This window comes from Aspergillus tanneri, assembly GCF_003426965.1.
Source record: "Aspergillus tanneri strain NIH1004 chromosome Unknown AapTan_3_pilon_pilon_pilon, whole genome shotgun sequence".
Lineage (NCBI taxonomy): Eukaryota > Fungi > Ascomycota > Eurotiomycetes > Eurotiales > Aspergillaceae > Aspergillus > Aspergillus tanneri.
In genome coordinates this window covers 418,338-439,370 of record NW_022984630.1, presented here as the reverse complement: position 1 = coordinate 439,370, position 21,033 = coordinate 418,338, and the positions used below count along the sequence as shown (strand labels likewise).

The following is a 21,033-nucleotide window of genomic DNA, read 5'->3' as shown; positions in this document are numbered from 1 at the left end:
CTATGTAAGTACAGTAACAAGAAAGCAACGCACGCTATGCTTCATCGATTCCAGGGCGATGACAAATGTGAGGGTAGCGCAAAGGAGACAGTGGCCCATGTGTTAGTGGAATGCTCAAGGCCTCGGGAACCATAACAGCAACCATGGAGGAAGATTGGGGGCACATTTGGCAATATATCAGCCATATCAGCCATACTTGGGGCGAAAGTCAAACTGCCCAAGGACAAGGACAAGTGGAACCACACCTCAGAGGTTTCAAAGCCGTACTGGAAAAAACGCGACGCTCAGTTCCAAGGCAATCCTACCAACACAGTCTCTGACGAGGTTCTAATTCGCCTGCATGTAATGGAAAATTTGTAGTCGTCATATAACGATAGCTTTAGTTGTGGTAGCCTGCAGGGAGAGGTCAGGGTAAAATAAATCCACACACGTACATACTCTAATGAGAAAGCGAGCAAAGCTCCAGTGTTTGCTATTTGCGTGTGGGTGCCCGCCCTGAGAGATTTCTGTAACATCAGACTGCCATATTTAAGACGAGAAACCTTATTTCAAGGACATATTGGCTGCATTCATAAGTCAATTTTGATTCTGGTAGAGCTACAGTCTGCAGACTCTCTAGTCTGTAGTAGAATTCACTTAAAATAAAGAATTCATCACGCAGAAATATTAATTTTAGGTTCTAGGGTCCATTCTTCATGCTTTGACGTTCCCAAACAAGCTGGCACTAATAACAGCTCTGTTTGTCATATACCACTCTTGTGCATATAGTTGTAACCTTCGTCGGTCTGTCTTATTCGACTTGGTGCGAGGTATTGTGTCGACTAGCAAAAACAAGGATGGAACCATGTGCGCTGGCAAATGGTCTCGGATGGTGTTTGTCATTCTCTCCACCAGAGGTCTCATAATATGGGTCTTGGTGACTTGCTGAAAGCTAATGCCTTCCAATACATTGCTGGTTACGTCCATGCGACACTCTGGCAAATACAAAAACGCAGTCAAGACTGGTTCCTCCTCACCATCAAGAATGCCGAGCAAATTTACGACAGCCGCATCGTTGGTTGACAAACAGGTCCTCAGAAAATACTCCACTTCGACTGCCTCCACTCGATAGCCGTTCAGTTTAAGTAGAGTATCTTTACGACCCATATGCTCCACTGTCCCGTCATGGCGGTATCTCCCCAGATCTCCTGACCGGTAAACACGAGCTGTCGCCCTCTGGGGGTGCAGATCTGCCAGCCATTTAGGTGTTGTTTTGAGAAATCCCACATCGGTCTTGTCGCATTGACTGTCGAGGTATCCTCGGGCCAGATGAGGGCCCTCGATCAGAATCTCACCAACGGCACCAACCGGCATGAGGTGCTCGAGAGACGCAGTATTAACCACCCAGATCGCCCCGCTCCCTGGCCGTCCAATAACGGATCCACTATCACGCTGCACGTTGTCATTGTAGGCACAGAATGTTGCAGCCTCTCCCATTCCGTACTGATTCACAAGTTTAACGTGCTTGCACCACTTCTCCAAGAGGTCATTGGACGGTGATTCTCCGCCGATGCAGAGAACCTTAAGATTGGGGACATCCTCTGGCTGCAGCTGGATGGCGATAGTTGGAGTTAGGAAAGTTATGTTAGCATTCAAAACATTGATGTTCTCTTTCAAAGCAGCAATGGTCGGCTCAGGCGTAGGCACACAACAGCATCCGCCAGCAACCAGGGCAGTCATATAATCATTGTTGCTGATATCACATGCATAATCATCAAACTGGAATACTCGGCTGTTGGGACCCATTTCGAGAAGTCGAACGTAGTCGCAGATTGCGGTGGCATAAGAACGATGCTCCTGGATGATGCCTTTAGGTTTACCAGTACTTCCAGATGTGAATAAAACGAGGCAAGCATTGTCAGGTTGGACTGCCTGACATGCTTGGGGCTGCCACAAGCGTAGCGGCTCCACCGATTCAGAGTCCACCTCCACTATATTCTTAACTGAATGCTTGAATTTGGCGGAAAATACGGAAGTCGTCAGCATTATGGAGGCTTTGGAACGCTGAATCACAGAATCAAGGTATGCTGGCGGGTATTGTGCGTCAATCGAAATGTACGCTCCTCCAGCCTTGAGAATTGATAGCCGACTGACAATGGCCCACATTGATTTCGCGAAACAGCTGAAGACAAACACCTCAGGCCCGACACCCAAGCCTACCAGCCGATGGGCTAGTCTTGTGGTCACGTCGTCCAGCTCCCTGTAGGTTAGCTTGCCATCCCAAGAACAGACGGCCGGCGCGTCTGGAGTGGTTCTTGCGTGTTGCATACATAGCTCGTGCACCAAAAAATTATTCGCTGGAGAAACTCTCGCCGTAAAATCTCTTATATATTCCATGTCGTGCGGCGAACAAAGTCCAATTTCCTGCAAAGTTTGTGTAGGTGAGTGGGAGATTGAAATAACCGCTTCATTGAGGGTGTGCAGCAAACTCAGCGCGAATCGCTTGTCAAGCCTGGTCGGCTGGAAGTAGAGCTTACAATGCAAGTGATCGTCAGGACTAGTTCTGATGTTTAAATGGATAGGAGTCTTCTGCGGTCTGTTAAATATAGTTCGCAAGAAATAACATGAAAGTGCAGTGAGCTACTAACCTCAGGGTCTACTTCTAACGACCCTTTCTGATTTGGTCCACACTCCTGACTATAGGAGATAACTGTGTCATATTCTCCTTCTCTTTGGCTGCACACGATACTGGTACTGCTCGTAATCCTTTTGGGCTCTGACTGATGGCTTGCAACAACTTGTCGGATGAGACTCTGTACTGTAGTCTCTGGAGATATGTCTTCTTGAACAATGGATCTAGATCCTCGGATTGGGCATTCGCTGACATGGAATAGATCGGGATCATCACTACCGATATAGAGGGTGGAAGAAGACGTAAAAGCATAAACTGTCACAATCCAAGCTGTCTGCAACATATACTGAACCTGCGCTTTCTTATTCTCTCCATCGAGCAAAACACCACTGTTAAGCTTCAGGAGATGTATTAGCTGATCCACCGGTGTCGCTAGGACCAGATCGACATGAATTGCAGTATTTCCCGAGTGATCATGATCCCTGTATTCCGTCTGCCCATTCGGCCATCCGTGGATGCCAGGAACAAGACGGTTGCCGTCGGATTCCTTGAGAGGAGCAGCCATTATAGGTAGCAGGGAGTCCACGTGCAAAATCGGGAACAAAGAAGCTAAATAGGTACTAATTTGCACGTATTGTGAGGAAGTATGCTATGAGGTAATATTTGTCTGTTATCCCAATGTCCCAGACTAGATTTACCTTTTTTCGGATAATAACGATGATGCAATTACAAAGAAGAGTTGGCATTTATGGGTACCTCCATGGACGGTGGGCAGAATAGAGCATCCTAGGAGGAAAATACAGGTCCTCCGATCATCGGAATTGCTATTTCAGCTGACTTGCCTCTAAAATAATTAGGCTTTGATTATCCACAACTGAGGCTAGACAGCTGGGCTACTCTGTACCGTATTCTTGATGAGGTACGGCTATTGCGCGAGCTAGCATATTTCTACTCACTTAATAGGTCCATTTTTATGTGATGCACCTTGTGTAAGTTATAACTATGCATTAACGAGTGAGCTTCCAAAGGTACTGCAGCAGTCCCTTTACCTGGTCCCTTTACCTGGGTAACTGTCACGTATTTAAAGAATATACGATGGAGTAGGACCTCGAGACAGTAACTAGTGATTTCTTGTGTGAAATTATTAGCTAGTCCAGCTCCGTTCCGTTCATTTCCTTTAGTAATATCCGTAGATCGTAACTAGACGGTAAAGGATCTTCGTACTGTGGAGAATAATTAGGGAAAAGGTTAATTAAGTATGACTGTCATATCTCTTGTCAATTCACCTGTATAATATTGACACGTATGGGGGATGTGGCATTCAATAAACATATCTGAGGGGGGAAAAAAAAAAAAACAAGGTTTACCGCCAGGTCCTCCACTTTACCGAGCGAAGTCACCGGGGTGGTTTGTTTTATGTCGAAAAGTGGCTTTAATATTGTTGCTAAGTACTGATTTATGGTCCCTGGGTCTGAAAACTGTACGGGTATGATTGAACTGGTGAGCATTTCCAGGATTAAATATTATATGGAGGATAGAAACTACACATCTCTGAGACGAGTTTACATTCATGTATTTGAAAATCAATATAAGGATTCAGACCTGCCAAGGAGGATGGTTGTAGTGTATGAGGTGTCGTGATGGGCATGATTCCAGGAATGTAGTACTATACCAAACACCGGATATAAGGAACATCTAATATAAGAAAAACTCCAATATAAGGAAGCTGCCACGCCATCCATTTTAATTCCCATATAAAATCACTTAATCGTCCAATAATCGGAATTTGCTTAAATTTTTGCCCTTTCCCATATAAATTTCCTTATATTCAAACCCCCATAAAAGCCAATTTGTACGTCATTCTTAGAACTTGAAAAAATGAAGCGAACACGTCAAAAGATTAGAAATAGCCAGAAAGCTACACTGCGCGCACAATACCGTTTAAAGCCATTCTTATCATATCAAGGGCTCAAGGCCTTATTAAGTGGCTTGAAGAGAAATATAGCTATAGACTTACTCCCTCCTTTATCTCACGGATTCTCTCGTCAGACTTTGGCTTCCTTGACTCCATTGAAAAACATCAACTAAACGATCAACAACGCCGTACAGAACAGTGGCCAGAGCTAGAAAGTGCACTTTTTGAGTAGATACAACATGCACAGAGGAATATTACAATTTCGCAGGAGATTATTCGGCAAAAAGCAAAGGATTACTGGCCGACAGTACATCCTTCAAAGACAATGCCTCAATGTAGCAACGGTTGGCTACGTGGCTTCCAGTCACGTAGAAATGTTAAAAACTATACATACCACGATGAAGCGGGCTTGGAGCAAATATAGAAACAGAGATGGTTACAGTTCGTCAAGCTTTAGAGCTATTTGCCCGTTAAGATATTTTTTTTAACTGTGATGAGGCTGGTTTATATTGGAGAATGCCTCCAGACTGTGGATTGGCAACACAAGCACTTCCTGGACGAAAAAAAGGAAAGACTCAGATAACTATACATCTTTGCTGCAATGCTGATGCCTCCGAACGGTTTCCTATATAGTTTATTGAAACGGCTGTGATGGTTTGATTGTCTCTGCGCTAGGAGAGATAAAACCACTTGACCATATAAAAAAGGTACAGGACGACTGATCTTCGATCAGTCGCATCTAGCGCCCTATATAGGAGCGAAGCCCATGCCACTGGGTTCAGCACTTGACAACAGCAAAGCAACCAAAGGCTTTCACTGCTGCAAATATTAAACTAGGGTATCTTAACTATGTGTGGAGGAGTACGGATGGCAAGTGATATCTTTAAGGAATAGCTACTTTTGTTTGATAAAAAAATGACTGCCCATGGCCGAAAAGTTACATTATTAATGGACATTTTCTCTACTCACGAAGCAGCACATGAAGGTACACAACACAAAATCGAATACAATTATAATATAGCTTCCAACTAACTCCACCATCGCGGTATCAACCTCTTGATCAAGGCATTATTCGTACCGGAAGGCCTATTGGAAACGGCAGTGGATTCTTTATATTGTAACAGAATATGATCACGGCTATTATCTCATGTCAACCATAACAATTCTACAAGCTGTCCGGTGGGCATTTCTGCGTGGAATATGGATATAGAAAGCAACAAAATTCGTCATTGCTTCAACCGCGTGCTTTCGGTCGAGCAAATCAATGAATCTCATGATAGTGAGGCACTTCAAGGACTTGAGCAAAGCCTGCAGCAACTTCACTGTTCCAATAATACTGTCAAGGGCTGAACCCGTAGAACATATAAGATAGGTTATTATGTACAAAAAGGAATCGTTGAAGAGGGGAAGAAAGGAAGAAAGGAAGAAAGGAAGAGGAAAATGAGCGGTAAACAAATGAGGTGCACGTGACATGGATCGAGGGCCGGGCCAAAGGTCCCAACAGGGCTAAAAGGGACAGTACGGACAGTACGGACAGTAGGGACAATAGGGACAGTAGGGACAATAGGGACAGTAGGGACAATAGGGACAGTAGGGACAATAGGGACAATTGGGACATTGGACCGAGAGGTCAAATGGGCTCCAGCCCTTTACAAATACAAGCAATATTATAAATATTAGCCACTTCCTAAATCCTGAAGAGGAAGAGATCAATGATAGTACTATGACTATTAATAATATTGTCCTTAGTCAATATGCCGCAGATTCTGCAGAAAATGATGATAATAAGGATGAAATAGTACCAGCTTTACCTCATATTCCAATATCTAAGGCGCTGGACGGTCGACAAAGCCTAGGCTTGTATGAGGAACAGCAAGAATCTGCAAATATAGGACTTATTGAGCAGCTATTGCTTCATGAGCGTGTATTATTGCAGAGACAGGCCAACAATGCGCAGCAGAGCGATACCCGGAGCTTTTTTGCATAGAATTGTATATATATTCAATATAAGGGGATTTTCGATATAAGGAACCAGCTAAAATATCACCTTATATCCAGTATTTAGTGTATCGGCCTAAGGGATCCGTTAAACGAAACCGGGGGCACTTGATACGTAGTTTGAGAGATGTATCTGTTTCAATATTGTGGATGGATACTTTGAAAGACGAAATTTCAATATAGTACGTCGTTGTCTTGCGAATACAAGCAAATGACACGTATTGGGTGCTCCTACAGCGGAGACCCCACATCCACTACACTGGCCTCTTTATATCCAGCTAACAGTACGGAGACTCGGAAGCGCTTAACAGCTTGTAAATGCCAAGTGTTGATCCTCTCGGCAGCTCGTATTCCATAGATCTGCGTTGATATGCCCTGTCAAGGAAGTAGGCTGGTCTAGCTTTGTCTGCTGTATTTCACTAGATTCTAACAAACTTCTCTGGAGGAAAGTGTGTACGTGTACTAACAGATTAGGTATTTCATTCCATGTGCCCATCAGGTGATGGAGATCTTATCTTATTGTCCTAGGAGGACTTCCAAATCGATAAATATACCTAGGTCTTTCATGTCAACTCGATATGGAACAGGCCCATACAGACTGACGCTGTGCTGTTTGCTGTAATACTGCAAAGGATAAACATGAATTTCCTGATCTGAGTGCTCCTCTCCCAGCTGTAGATGATCTGCACGCCAGGAACCAATCACATCCTCATTCAAATGCCTCGACGCAGATCGCGGGGATTCCCGAAAGATGAAGAATTCTATAAACCAGTAAGACATACCTGTGGAAACCCTATTATGAGACAACAATAACTTTCCAACTTATTTCTCCCCTCACCGACGGTCTAGAAGATAGCCCTGACTGTAACCGCGTCATTGATGTGGAGCTGACCTATAAGCTCTCCGATGGCCGGACGGTTTCCATGGGACCCCATTTCGGCGGCTTACACCGCCCATGGATGCAGCCACTACGCCAGGAGTACTAATAACGCGAACTCTGAGCCTGGCTTTTCCATCTCCTGCTCGCGTCAATTTTGGCATACTCCTCTTCGGGAGATCCTCAGTGTCACACATGAGCCTATGATCCTCCGATGCGATTCCCCCGTCGAGACGGCACTGGCACCGCAGCCGGCCATGAAGCCGCCAGTGACCCGACCCAACGATACATGATCTCCATCTTCGCTGCCCTTGCGTGGTGCAATTCCATTGAGCTGATTGTGCTGTGCTTTACCACCTTCAAGCGATACCGCGGATGGTATTTCTGGAGCCTGTTGTTCGCCTCCTGCAGTCTTATCCCCCATTGCCTGGGTTATATCTTCTATATTTTCCCACTAGGCATATCGACCTATATCTCCGTGACGCTGATCATTCTCAGCTGGTGTGTCATGGTAACAGGCCATTCGCTGGTCCTGTGGTCGCGACTGAGTCTTGTCCTGCAGGCACATAGGGTTCTCTCCGCTATCCTGATAATGATCATCATTGATGCCATCATATTCCACATCCCCACGACTGTTCTTATGTACGGGTCGCTCTCGTCTCAGGTCTTTGCTTCTGGGTACAACGTCATGGAACGTATCCAGCTTGTCGGTTTCTGCATCCAGGAATGCATCATCTCCGGTACTTATATCTGGGAAACAGCCAAGACAATGCGTCTACGTCCCGATAGCCACCACCATAAGATCCTGGCCCATTTGCTGGCGGCAAATGTTGTCATTCTCGTGCTTGATGTAGCGGTCGTGGGCTTCGAATATGCCGGGTACTATGCGCTGCAGGTCATGTTCAAACCGCTGGCGTATAGCATTAAATTTAAGCTCGAGTATGCTATTCTTGGACGTTTGATTCAAATCGCAAAGGGTTCGTGCTCCAACAATAGTCCCTTGTCGTGTACCGCTCAGAACCAGTTATCCGGTTCACATCCGTCGCGTCAGCGAGGTTCGGGAAGTTACGATGTGGGTGACATTGATCGCGATGTTCGTGTCTACATGTCCCCGGTGGTGTGCGGGGAGGTTTATGAACGGTCGTCTGCTGCAGCCTAGGAAGGCATTAGTTGTAGCTTGTTCGGCGACCCCCAGGGGGAAATATAGATATCTCTTAAAAGGCAAATTAGTAAAAAATAATGATAAAAGGCTAAACCAGATCCGCAGGACTTACTGTACTACCTCCGTAAGCTTGGCCACCGGGAACGACAGAGTAGAGCATTCCCCCTCTTAAGGTCTCTGTCCTGCCCCTGCCGTGCTGGTCTGAAGGAGCAGATTCTACCCTGGTCTAGTGGCCGAGGTTGACAGGTCTATTGTCTGTTATAATACTATATACTATGTTTCGTAGGGTTAGGAAGGTACTTTGGAAACTTACTACTCGGGACCTCGAACACAGTTCCTGCAGAGGAAAACCATTTCTGTAGCCCGCCCGCTCGAGGCCCTGTCACGGACCAGATAAACGAGGAGGGTAACAAATACGAAGGGGGGAGCTGGTGCAATGGACATACTTTTAGCAATAGTGCTATGGATGGAAAGAAGAAGACGAGGGTTTTCTTCGTCCAAATACTTTTATGCTATATTTGAAGCCATCCTCGTAACTTCCTTTTGTTTTAGTCAACTTCTTCAAAGGTCAAATCAAGCTGGAAGGTGATCGCAGATAAATTTTACTATGGAAAGGGTAACCAGGGTGTAGCATTCCATACTCTAGCCTATTCACTAGAGAGGATGACCAACAAGACCTATAAAAGTCTCTTTATCGAGGACTTAATCAAATCCTCACTGAACCTATGAAACCTACAGTGCACTTGTAAAAAATAGGGTATCATCATGGTCTTGATCTCTTAGTGCGAGTGATGAAGCTCTGTGAGTAGTCTCTATGCTTGGAGATATAATATTTAGATCGCGTGGATAGCTCGCATTCTGCCGTCCTTTACCTACATGAGAGTAACTTCCGAATGCGTCTCTCGTATCACACAATGAGATTAATATTCCTTGTGTTAAAAGCACCCGACTACATCCTTCAGCAGCAAATGGTATATACCAAGATACAGAACCGCTGCATTGAAGAAATACTAGCGGGCCATGGTATTTGGCATTGGCTGGTCCCATTCTGGACCACAGCATGATAATGTATCCGACGCTGTGAGACTAGGAGCAGGACCGGCCCGGAGCGAGGAGGTGTATAGGGGGCTATGGCAAATACCACGGCTCGAAAGATGAAGGTATACCTAGATCTTCAACTGGTATGAGATAGAAAATCCACTATAGCATTCAATTGAGTCCGGGATCACTGCCATCCTGTTTATTTTTGATATTTAAAAAAGAACCAACTAGATCGGAGATAACCTTGGAAATGTGATTCACCGGCTGCTGCTGTAGTCAGCTTTCTTTCACTTCGCCCAGAATATGTTCTATGGCTGTCGTGCTAAGAAATATTTATAGACTACCAGGATCAATGCAAGTCAAAACAAGGGTCATTTTTGCCCTCCCAGCGGACAAGACAAGATGGAACCCATTTATAATATATTTAGGTCGTAGGTTAGCAAATTCCTTGGAGCAAATTAGAGGTCAACAAGTACTCTGTATTTGATATGTAATTAAGGGTGATTCATGGGTGAGGAAGGATCGTTGCGAGATTGGCTATTAGTAATGCTAGTGGTTTTAATTAGTTAACTAGTTATAGTATACTATGACTAACAGCTACTTCCTGTGCAGCTCTTTTGGCCTGGTGATGGGCAAAATAGCACCCAAATTTGTAGCGTGTGCCTGAGGCGCGATAGCCGGGACACAGGCCGTGACATGGCCACGCGTGGGATGGCCGGTCGCGATAAGGAAACAAGGCAGCAGCACGAAGGGGCTCATGTGGCTCAAACACGCGTCTCTTGGAAGCTTAAAGCCAAAGTACGGAGTAGATTGCAGCTCAACAGCAAGACGTTTCACATCCAAAAAGCTCGTTTTTGGACCTACTCGCGCCATTCATATGATATCAACATATTAATCGGAGCAGCCTATTCAAACGCTCTACATGCGTACGACGAAAGAAACGACTCCGAGACACTCCCCAGTATAGCAAAATTTGCGCGAGAATTTGGAGTCAGCTACCGACGCCTCTGGGCCAGGATCAACGGTCGAGACAGTAAAAGTACGCGTCAGCCCGTGAATCTACAACTTGACTTTGCTCAATATCAAAAATTATTCGACTATATCGACCGACAGTATGACTCTGATGGACTAGTGAGCGCCAACGCGACTCGGAAGGCAGCCAATACAGTCTACAGGAGAGTGATACAGGTGCTTCAACGCCACCACCAAAAGACCAAGTAATTGGCCATAGTGTTGAAGAAGCAAAACAAAGCATACATTGAGCGAAAACGCCGAGCGATGGACGTGGATCATAGCGAGAGATATTCCGCGGATAGACAACAGTTGTCAACTCCAATGGACCAGGTCGTCCGTAGGGCCATGTTCGCTGCTACGTAGAGCAGATTCGATGATATATTGAATCCTAAACAAAACAGAGACGCGCAGAAAGAAAGACGGAGAATCTGCCGGGCGGTGACGCAAGCGACAGCCGGTGAGCCGGGTACCTGGGGGGGGGCTTTCACATGTCAGACATCAAGAGAATCGAATCCACCCCCAACAAATTCCCCCCCGGTGGAGCATCGATATTCGTATCCAGTCCAGCTTTCACAACGATCTCACTGGCCGCCCATCGCGATATCACGGCTGGCGGAGACCACGCCCGATCCATTGGCCCAGAATGGGTGGGATAGGATAACCCGATCGAGCAACCAAGCCCCTGCCTTCCGATGGTTGAGGACTTTACTAGAACTCGTTTTGGCCTGGATGCACCGAGTCAGAATCAGGGGGCCCCCAATCTATCGGTCGAACTCACTTCCCAGAGGTTCACCACCCCACTATACGGTCTACTATCCAAGCCTGTCCTGTTCAGATTCTGGGACCTTCTGGAGCCACTCACTCGCTAGGCAACGGGTGCCAAAAATGCCATCTTCTGCCCTCTCCGAAATGTTTTGCTTTGCTCCCCAAAAAAATCTCCGGGTGGCAGGTCGTAAGTTTGTTTCCTCTTCCTGCGTTCATTCACTCTGGGGAACTTCACCATCTAATAATTCGCTCATTACCGCCTCCAGCGCCGTCAAAAATTGTCTCAATCCTCCATCCACCTTAAATTCGGGGTTCCCCGACTGGATTGAGCTCCCCATCTTCCCACCAAACCCCTTTTCCTGTGTAACAAAACCATGCCCACCATCGATGTCACTAAAGACCTCTCGGCGCTCTTCACCAAACAGGCCTCTGCAACACCAAATGCCATTGCTCTCGAGGACACTTCAGGCACATACACTTATGCGGAGTTAGATCGCGAGGTTGAGTCTCTTGCACGTCGCCTTCGCGCGTACGGAGTTGGTCGAGACCGTCTGGTTGGTGTGCTCCTGCCGCGCAGTGCTCATTATGTGATTGCCTGCCTGGCTGCTCTGCGCGCTGGAGGAGCATTCCTTGTTCTTGAGCTTGCGTACCCTCCAGATTTACTCTCGGAAGTGATTGATGATGGCAATCCAGCTGTTGTAATCACTTACAGGGCCGAGGTTGGTAAGATCCAAGGTGGTGCTCCCTTGATTATTCTCGACGAGCCCCCGACGGATAGCAATGGACATACTCAACAACCGCCTCCACTCCCGGCTGATGATGACCTGGATCGACTGGCCTTTGTGTCATATTCATCGGGAACAACCGGCAAACCCAAAGGCATTGCAAATCCTCACCTGGCGGCAGTCCTATCTTACAATCTGCGATTCGGTGTGCAAGATGTTGGCCCTGGTGACCGTGTGGCTTGCAATGTCTTCTTTATCTGGGAAATCCTGCGCCCGCTGCTGCGAGGCGCGACGGTCGTGGCTGTTCCAGACGAAGCGAGCTACGACCCTGCTGCGCTCGTCGATCTGCTCTCTTCCAAAAACGTCACCGAAACTCTCATGACACCCACCTTGCTGGCAACGGTCCTCTCCCGCCATCCACACCTCGGGGAGCGCCTGCCAAGTCTGCGCACCTTGTGGCTGAATGGCGAGGTCGTGACCACCGATCTGGCTCATCGAGCCATCCAGGTTCTCCCGAACACACGCCTGCTCAATTGCTACAGTGCCTGTGAAACTCACGAGATCGCCTGCGGAGATATTCGGGACATGCTCGATGAGGAGGCTCTCTACTGTCCTGTTGGGCCTCCGCTGGACCCAAAACACACCTATATTCTTGACGAGAACAGTCAAAAGGTGGATACTGGGGTCAGTGGGGAGCTGTTTGTGGCCGGTCCTCTGCTGGCTCGGGGGTACCTGAACCTCCCGGAGACTACGGCAAAAGCGTTCATATCAAATCCGTTCGATCAACAATCAGGCTCTCGCCTGTATAGGACAGGGGATCTCGCTCGAATTCTTCCGTCGGGGCTTCTTGAGATTACCGGTCGCGTTGGGTCGATGATCAAGCTGCGCGGGTATTCAGTCGTGCCAGCCAAAGTTGAAAGTGATATTGTCAGGAATCTGGCAGTCCGCCACTGCGCCGTCATTGCTCATGGAGACGGCCTGGATCGGCAGTTAGTCGCATATATTGTCCCCGATAACGATGACCCTGCGGACCGGCCCGCTGTCGAGATTAATGAATCCGGCCACAGCCCCTCAGCCCGTCGTACCCTCGCTCCATTCCTTGCTCACTATATGATCCCAGCTCTGTGGGTTTGCCTTGACCAATTACCAACTCACGAGGTCACCGGTAAGGTTGACCACTCTCGCCTTCCTCCACCACGGAAGCCGGATTTAGTCAACGGAAACGGACAGAAAGCGCAACAGGATCCAATTGGCATTAATCATGTGGCGGCTATCTGGGCGGCTGCCCTGAAGACCTCGAAAACCCTCTTGAAACCCGATGATGACTTTTTTGATCTTGGTGGACATTCATTGTCTCTCGCTGATTTGTCCTCAAGACTATCGAGACACTTTGGCTTCCGTGTTCCTATAGCTCGCCTTGCAGAGAATGCAACCCTCAAGGGGCATCTAGAGACGGTGCGTGCGGTGAGGGATGGACACACGGAGGCAGTTCAAGCCGATCTCCCGGCTGTCTTGCGGGCCGACTGCATTTTAGACGACGATATCAAATCGTCAAATGCGACCATCTGCTCCGCCAGTAAGGCCGATACTATACTTTTGACCGGTGTCACGGGATTCCTGGGTGCTTTTCTTCTCCATGACCTGTTGGAAACCACCTCCGCTCATATAATCTGTCTGGTGCGCTTCAATGAACCGGCCGATGATGATCAGCCAGGAGGTGTCGCAAGGCTCCGTCGTAACCTCCTGGATCTGGGATTGTGGCGAGACTCGATAATGGAGCGAATTGAGATTATTCCGGGAAATCTCTCGCGAACTCGGTTCGGACTTCCGCAAGAAGCGTTTAATGACCTCGCTGCACGAGTCCAGGTCATAGTACATGCCGCGGCCACAGTCAACCTCGTTTATCCGTATGCTGCATTGCGCGGGCCGAATGTGGGAGGCACGCGAGAGATTCTTCGTCTAGCAAGCAAGGGAGGTGCAACAGTGCAATATGTCTCAACAAATGGCGTTTTGCCCCCATCTCCGGACCAAGGATGGCCTGAAGATGCCATACTCGATGTCAACGATGTTCCAGAAAAGCTTTTGGATGGGTATGGGCAGACGAAATGGGTGGCTGAGCAGCTCGTCCTTGAGGCTGGGCGTCGTGGGTTGCCGGTTAAAATCCATCGCGCAGGCACAATCAGCGGCCATAGCAAGACTGGTTCCGCAAACGCGTGGGATCTCTTCTCCGCATTGATTGTTGAGTCTATCAACATGGGCTATGCCCCTAATGTAGAGGGTTGGCGGGCTGAGATGACTCCTGTGGACTTTGTTAGCAAGGCCATCGTTCATCTGGCAACTCAGACTCAGACTGAACAAACAGTCTTACATCTGGGAGATCCAAATCCTGTCCACACCCAAGCCGTCTTCGATGCCCTGGAGGAACTCGGTTACCCCACGCAGCGGCTTGGATGGGACGAGTGGGTCGCCCTGTGGACCCAGACTAGAGCCGGCGTGAAGGGTGGCGACGGTGCCTTCACTGTTGACATCCTCCGCAGTGGAATGCCGACAGTCGACTTTCTGCAGGGCATTGTGGTGCTCAACAATGCCGCGACACGACCATTCCGCGCAGAGGTGGAACGACCTAAGGTAGACCAGGCGTTGCTGGAGACTTACACACGCCACTGGTTCGCCAGAGGGTGGCTTCCGCGAGCCCCTATCCGCAAACATAGCCTGTGCAGATCAAGTAATACGATCAAGGGTCCACTGAGCGGACGCGTGGCTGTCGTCACAGGTGCATCGTCTGGTATCGGTGCCGCTGTGGCTACGGCTTTGGTCAAAGAAGGGTGCCACGTCGCCCTGGCTGCTCGTCGCCTGGATGCCCTGGAGGCTGTCCGGGCCAAATTCACAACCGGCGGAGGGAAGGTCATTATTCGAAAGACTGATGTTACGAATAGGAGCCAGGTTGAAGCGCTACTCCGGGACGCAAACGATGAGCTGGGTCCGGTCGACATCCTTGTCTCCTGTGCAGGTGTCATGTACTTTACGATGATGGCCAACACACAGATGGAGGAGTGGGAGCGCACTGTCGACGTCAACTGCAAGGGACTCCTGCATTGTCTATCCTCTACCGTACCGGGCATGCTCTCCCGAGGCGGTGGCCACATTGTGGCTATTTCCTCCGATGCCGGACGCAAGGTCTTTCCTGGGTTGGGCGTCTACTCGGCCAGCAAGTTCTTCGTCGAGGCTACGTTGCAATCCCTACGTCTTGAGACAGCCGGAACGGGTCTACGTGTCACCAGTGTGCAGCCGGGTAACACGGCCACGGACTTGTTGGGGATGTCCACTGATGAAGAGGCTGTGAAGAAATATGGAGAACCGTCCGGAGCGAAGATCCTGGATCCAGAGGATGTTGCAAGATCGATTATTTACGCATTGCGTCAGCCTGCCCACGTCTCCGTCAACGAAGTGTTGATTGAGCCGAGAGACGAGCCGATTTAGTAGACATTCTGTCTTTTTTGCTTCTGTGCGAAACAGTTTAACTTATGTTTGTCAGACTTAGAATAGAATTATGATAATCTCACAATTGGAGTATCACTTACAGCTGTGTTGTCTTGGATCCTCTCATAGGACGCTGGTAGCACAATCCCACGTCGTATATGATCCTTGGATCCGGATCACTCAATACATTTACTCTCAGCAGACGGAATCTCCAGTGGAAGCTTTCCGCGTCGCAGGTGGGCGGATCGAATGAATACAGTATTCTCGCAAAATCGTCATCGAATGTCTCTCTCCCACGCGCACGTCGAACAGATCATCGGAGAACTGGACCAGTAGTCGATTCGCGAGCACCCCTTCATGCAGCGTCCGGAGCCGCCTCATCCATGTCGATAGTCTGATCCGTATGAATGCTTCGGTGTAGTGTTCGGAGGAACAGGTTTGGAGGTCCGAGTCAAGAACTATCACCCTGTATGCCAATTCATGCACGCGCTTCATGCTCGGGATGGCCTGGGTAGCGGGTCAGGGTATTCGTTGATGGATTCCCCAAGACATCCGACCTGAGATGCGAGGAGGCAATATATAGCATCCCACTCCGCCATGGTTCCACACGCAATTCGACACATAGGTCGATATGTCTTGGAACGACGGAGATGCTAACACTCGCAGCTTTCCTGTACATGGTGTGTATGGTATGTCGTCTCATCTAGCTGCAGAACCCTGCATAGACTCTGCAAACACTAAGAATGGCCGTTCTCTTCCGCAACAGTTGAACTTCTCATCTGCGATATGTAATGCTCCGTCGCCGACACCCCCTCCACCATGGCTATCTCACTCGCACACCAGCCAGCTTTGCGCATCCGTGCCAACGGAAGATGTTTACATGGGATGTCTAATTCGCCGGAACTCGATTGAAAGATCCGCAGATGAATACCAACAGATAGAGCCCACGACAATCGCTGTCCCAGCGCGCCCACCGAGAGGTCGACTTCGGCGAAGAAAGGCCAAACATAACCAGCAAATCCAGGTTGCTTGAGATGCATCTTCAGCTGCAAGATAAGGTCGTCCAAGTGGGCAATATTTCGCGCTTCGTGGGGGAGGATTCATGAGAAAAGACATATAATGATTTTCGCCTCATCGAATCGACTGAACAGTTCCCATAGAACTCCAAAGTAGAGCCAGTTCTGTAAAAAGGCCGCCGTGTCTTCGGCGAATCGTTGCAAGACGTCCCCTGCGAACAGGCGCGATTTTTCCCACCCGACGCGTTAGGGATACGATGGGAAGTCGAGGCGATCTATGTTGTGGGACTGACACAGGGTAACGATACGAAGATAGGGAGAGTTGGGAAGTTGTTCTACGTTCTCCATGCAACATACACTGGGCTCTATATTATCTGTGTATTTTGATATTGACAGTTGATGATATATGCGAACAATGGTCTCGTATTGTTGAGTCAGCTGACTACTGTACCGGACAATTGTTTTTAAATGATTGGATCAACAAGTACTATATTTGATTTATTCTATTATTTTATTGGTAGTAAAATATAGAATGGCTTAGGAGATACCCATCAAATCCTCGCCTCCCCGCTGATTCTTTAATTACGTCATTAGCGATACGAGTTTTAAGATAGACTCAACTTTATCTGTGCTATAGATACTTTCATGAGCCAGTCTATCTAATCATAGTTTAAGGAGTCAGTCAATCGCTCTATTTTTCCTATTGCAGAAATACACAGCAGGCTCGTTCTAATAATAGTCCATCTATACTGCCTACCAACACCACATGTAAGGCCTCCATCTGCATGTATCAGCCAGTCGGACGTGATTCGTCGTCTCATTCTATTTATGGCCTCGTATGCAGAAACCTTCCCAATCATCTTGATCTTGCATAATTGTTGGACATATACTACATATCATTATAGAACGTATCCGCCCTTGGGTTGTGTATAAATATCTATCCTCGTCCATCCGCATCATGATCATCCTAATCACTTATCCATCTATAACCACATAATATTATATTATAATACTATAATAAATAATATCACCATGCATCTCTCTCATATTCTAACCCTCTCCCTCACAACCACCGTCCTGGGGAGCGTGATCTCCCGCCCAGCAATCAAAGACTCTACCATCCTACGCTCCACCGTCTCCTGTGTCAACTGCCCAGACAAAAACTGCAACAAATGCACCCTCGGACACGAAAAAACACTCAAAGCCAACACAGGTGGCCACGCCTACCTCCGCTGGCTCGTCGGGTTCTGTCTCCCTGAATCTTTATCCTCTACATCAGTTACAAAATGTAACGTGCAGTTTCCTGGTTTCACGCAACATGGTGGATATCCTGCCCCTGTGAACGTGACTGTCTCGCGCGCTGTCAGTTCCAAGTGGAATGAGGAAGACGTTACGGCGGGGAATGCTCCGGATGAAGATAATGTGTCTACATCTGTGGTGAATGTCCCGGCTTATTCGAATCTGGAGGCGTTGGATGTTACCGAGGCGTGTAAGAGGGCGGATGAGAATGGCGAGTTCTCGATATATGTTGGGACGCAGTCGGGAACGATGGAGGTTTGGTCGTTGGATTCGGGGAATGCGGCGATTTTGCATGTTACGACTGAGTAATGGTATGAGTATGGATGGGATGGGTGCCGATTTGAGTTGAGTTGGTAATGTTTAAGATGGATATTATGCCTAATGGTGAATACGTGGATCTAATGTTATGGTTTCTGATGAAATTATGTTACTTTCAGGCTAGAAAGTACTCTATGTCTGTCTAGTTTTATGCTCTAAGATAACGGACCCTATAGGCTCATCTGACACGGACTGAAGTAGAAGGAATGGTCATGTATACCAACAGAGAAGGATAGTTTCGCACCTTTAAATCCCAGCCTCCCTTCTTCACGCGCACCACAATACAGCACGGCTCTCCCAGAGCCATAATAGCACCCGACATCCAGATCAGCGAGGTCCAATCGCCCGTATCATCCAGATGCCCACAAGAGCACTGAATAAAATCGCTAACTTCCTAGTAGAGAGAAACTCACTCAAGCGCCAGACTAATACAAGCAAAGCGAAATTTCCACCCCAAGTCGACCACCCGGCCGTCCACCAGTGCCACCACATGGTGAAAGCAGACTGGTGTACGAACCCGTAGAACGCAGCGAAGATAATCCTGCCGGAAGTGGGTATATGATACACGGATAGCCAGATAGCCAGCAGTGCGATGGCGGCCAGCACCGTCACGTTGAACTGGCCCAGATGATCTGATAGGATCCCGCTACCACGCGTCTAACTATGGAGCCTACGCTGAGAATTGCCAGGTGATCTGCCAGGAGCAATCGTACATCGCCTAACAGCGATTCATCCTATATTTCAGCACCCTTTCGCCTCTCTGCTAGCTGCATCTCAACGACCTGTATGTTTACTTGCACGAGACAGGCCTGCCCTCCGCCTGCATGGTGCTGCGACGTCTTACGGACGACACAGTCCCGCTGGTCAAGTGTCAATCCCTCTCCTCTATTGTCCATCATGGAACATGTTTTCCATCCTGCTATTCTGCTGCGTTGGATATCACTGCTCTCCAAGCTGAGATCCAGGGGGCGTCTCGCTTGCTTAAATGGTCTGCACCGCACGTGCAGGGCATTCCCCGTAAGCCTGTACATGAAATGTCGATGTCGACTAGAACATCAACGTCAATAATATCTCCATGCCTCTTTCAACCGCATCGTCGCGCCCAGAGGCTGGCAGTCGCAGTGAGATCCGCGGTCAACAGTAAGTGATGAAGGAAGACAGGAGGTCGGAAATACGAGATGGAGCCAACTATGGTCCGAGTTCGTCCAGACAGTGGACGACGCTGTTGGATGATATCTATTCTGCACGGTCAGGAGAAAGCCAAGCCCTATCCCGGCACTGAAGACGTGCTGCGCTTCTGTCACGCTCGGAATTTCGCCATGGCTATTATCAGTAATGGGAGTGGCTACAGCCACACCCTACCATGTGATGCGGTTATTAATATATATATATTTCCAACTAACTTTTACGGCAATCATCTACAATCTATACAGAATATAATGGCTTTCATGTCTTGGCATAAACGTGACCTGCTGGCCCAGTCGTAATGTTTGGCCATAAATGGTGAAGGTGCGTGATGATTATCCAAATTTAAGAATCTTTAGCTCGAATCTGGCACTCTGATACCTCTAATCGTGTATATTTTTGATACGTACGGAGGTATCTCCTGTTAGTGGGCGCCTGGGGCTTGGTATGCGCGCATTCATCTTCAATATCATCAGAAATGTCATCATCATCAGGCCAGAGGAAGGCCTCTGGGTTCTACTTCCCCGCCAGCTTAGCCAGACAGTTAAGCGCTGTAATTGTTGGTGACGGTGGCGGCCCAATTGGTGGTGATGATAGTAGGTATGGTAGTAGTGTAAAGAAACAAAAAGTGCTCATAAGGAGTAGAGCCGAGACTACAGACGAGGTGAAAGTGGGCTCGCCTAGCCGCTGGGAAGCTAAACCACTTTCAGATGATCAGGTGACGACCCGCCTACACACCCACAATTTTGGCTTAGCGGTCATTTTATAAGTATTTGAATACTGGTATAAAACTGGTTATCAAGATTCAAAATGTTTTGAAAGATGGTAAGAGGAATGAAAGAGAAAAGCACCACTAGAGAGGTTCAGCACAATATAATTATATAAAATTATATAAATATTCGACTAAAATAGTTTAGCGCTTCCGCAGTTGGAAAGCGGTCTATTTTATTACTTAAGCAACCACGCTAAAATAATATAATCATTGTGTACACTCATTATAGTGTACACAGCTCGCATGAGCTCCATCATTATATTGACAATATAATCATTATATTATTTTAGCGTGGTGGAAAAAACAATATTCCGGCCCTGGCCGAACGCCTTTAGCGGGCCCGAAGGGCCGCGGAGGCCTTCCACAGCCAGGTCATATAATTATGTAAATATATATATATATTGCAATATGAATTCAACATATTTTGCATGGTCAGAATCGCCTACTCCAACACCTTATCTAGGCGTGTCAAATTCTACCGAGCGGTTATCTCCTACAACCCCGGTGCCACGGCGAAATCAGATTCGTACGGCGACCCCCGCCTCCCTATTTATGTACGATGAGGCCCCTAATTCGTAGCTAAATACGCAATTATCTGAACATGTTGATCAAAATACTGGACGAGATCGGAATACAAGGCCCCTGAGGCATGAATATGGGCCGCGCGCAAAGAGACTACAGCGTGGCCAGGAGGTTTCTTGGTAGAGACGTGTAATCGTCTGAAGGATGATTATAAAACCTCACGTGGAAATATTAGTTGGTGGTCACGGGTTGCAGAGGCATTCCGCCTTGAATATGGCCTTGATTCATATAATTGGCAGACAGCTCGGAATAAGGTCACGAGATTAGCCAACG

General features: G+C 47.9%; 7 protein-coding genes across 7 annotated transcripts; 4 read left to right on the top strand and 3 right to left on the bottom strand.

The window, feature by feature from the left end:
* Positions 1-693: 693 nt before the first annotated feature.
* Positions 694-2,145, bottom strand: ATNIH1004_003937 (non-ribosomal peptide synthetase; the record flags this gene model as incomplete). Its single annotated transcript, XM_033568609.1, has 1 exon — positions 694-2,145. One exon carries the CDS (start codon positions 2,143-2,145, stop codon positions 694-696), a length of 1,452 nt encoding a protein of 483 aa, XP_033427415.1.
* Positions 2,146-7,615: 5,470 nt separating this feature from the next.
* Positions 7,616-8,560, top strand: ATNIH1004_003936 (uncharacterized protein; the record flags this gene model as incomplete). The annotated part of the gene is made up of 1 exon (XM_033568608.1): positions 7,616-8,560. One exon carries the CDS (start codon positions 7,616-7,618, stop codon positions 8,558-8,560), a length of 945 nt encoding a protein of 314 aa, XP_033427414.1.
* Positions 8,561-10,300: 1,740 nt separating this feature from the next.
* On the top strand, positions 10,301-10,825 carry ATNIH1004_003935 (uncharacterized protein; the record flags this gene model as incomplete). The annotated part of the gene is made up of 1 exon (XM_033568607.1): positions 10,301-10,825. The coding sequence occupies one exon, from the start codon at positions 10,301-10,303 to the stop codon at positions 10,823-10,825; it is 525 nt and encodes a 174-aa protein (XP_033427413.1).
* Positions 10,826-11,757: 932 nt separating this feature from the next.
* On the top strand, positions 11,758-15,588 carry ATNIH1004_003934 (non-ribosomal peptide synthetase; the record flags this gene model as incomplete). Its single annotated transcript, XM_033568606.1, has 1 exon — positions 11,758-15,588. The coding sequence occupies one exon, from the start codon at positions 11,758-11,760 to the stop codon at positions 15,586-15,588; it is 3,831 nt and encodes a 1,276-aa protein (XP_033427412.1).
* A 195-nt stretch (positions 15,589-15,783) lies between these two features.
* ATNIH1004_003933 (uncharacterized protein) lies at positions 15,784-16,187 on the bottom strand (the record flags this gene model as incomplete). The annotated part of the gene is made up of 2 exons (XM_033568605.1): positions 15,784-16,095; positions 16,146-16,187. The coding sequence occupies 2 exons, from the start codon at positions 16,185-16,187 to the stop codon at positions 15,784-15,786; spliced, it is 354 nt and encodes a 117-aa protein (XP_033427411.1).
* A 138-nt stretch (positions 16,188-16,325) lies between these two features.
* ATNIH1004_003932 (uncharacterized protein) lies at positions 16,326-16,628 on the bottom strand (the record flags this gene model as incomplete). Its single annotated transcript, XM_033568604.1, has 1 exon — positions 16,326-16,628. One exon carries the CDS (start codon positions 16,626-16,628, stop codon positions 16,326-16,328), a length of 303 nt encoding a protein of 100 aa, XP_033427410.1.
* A 1,008-nt stretch (positions 16,629-17,636) lies between these two features.
* Positions 17,637-18,212, top strand: ATNIH1004_003931 (uncharacterized protein; the record flags this gene model as incomplete). The annotated part of the gene is made up of 1 exon (XM_033568603.1): positions 17,637-18,212. The coding sequence occupies one exon, from the start codon at positions 17,637-17,639 to the stop codon at positions 18,210-18,212; it is 576 nt and encodes a 191-aa protein (XP_033427409.1).
* Positions 18,213-21,033: the final 2,821 nt, after the last annotated feature.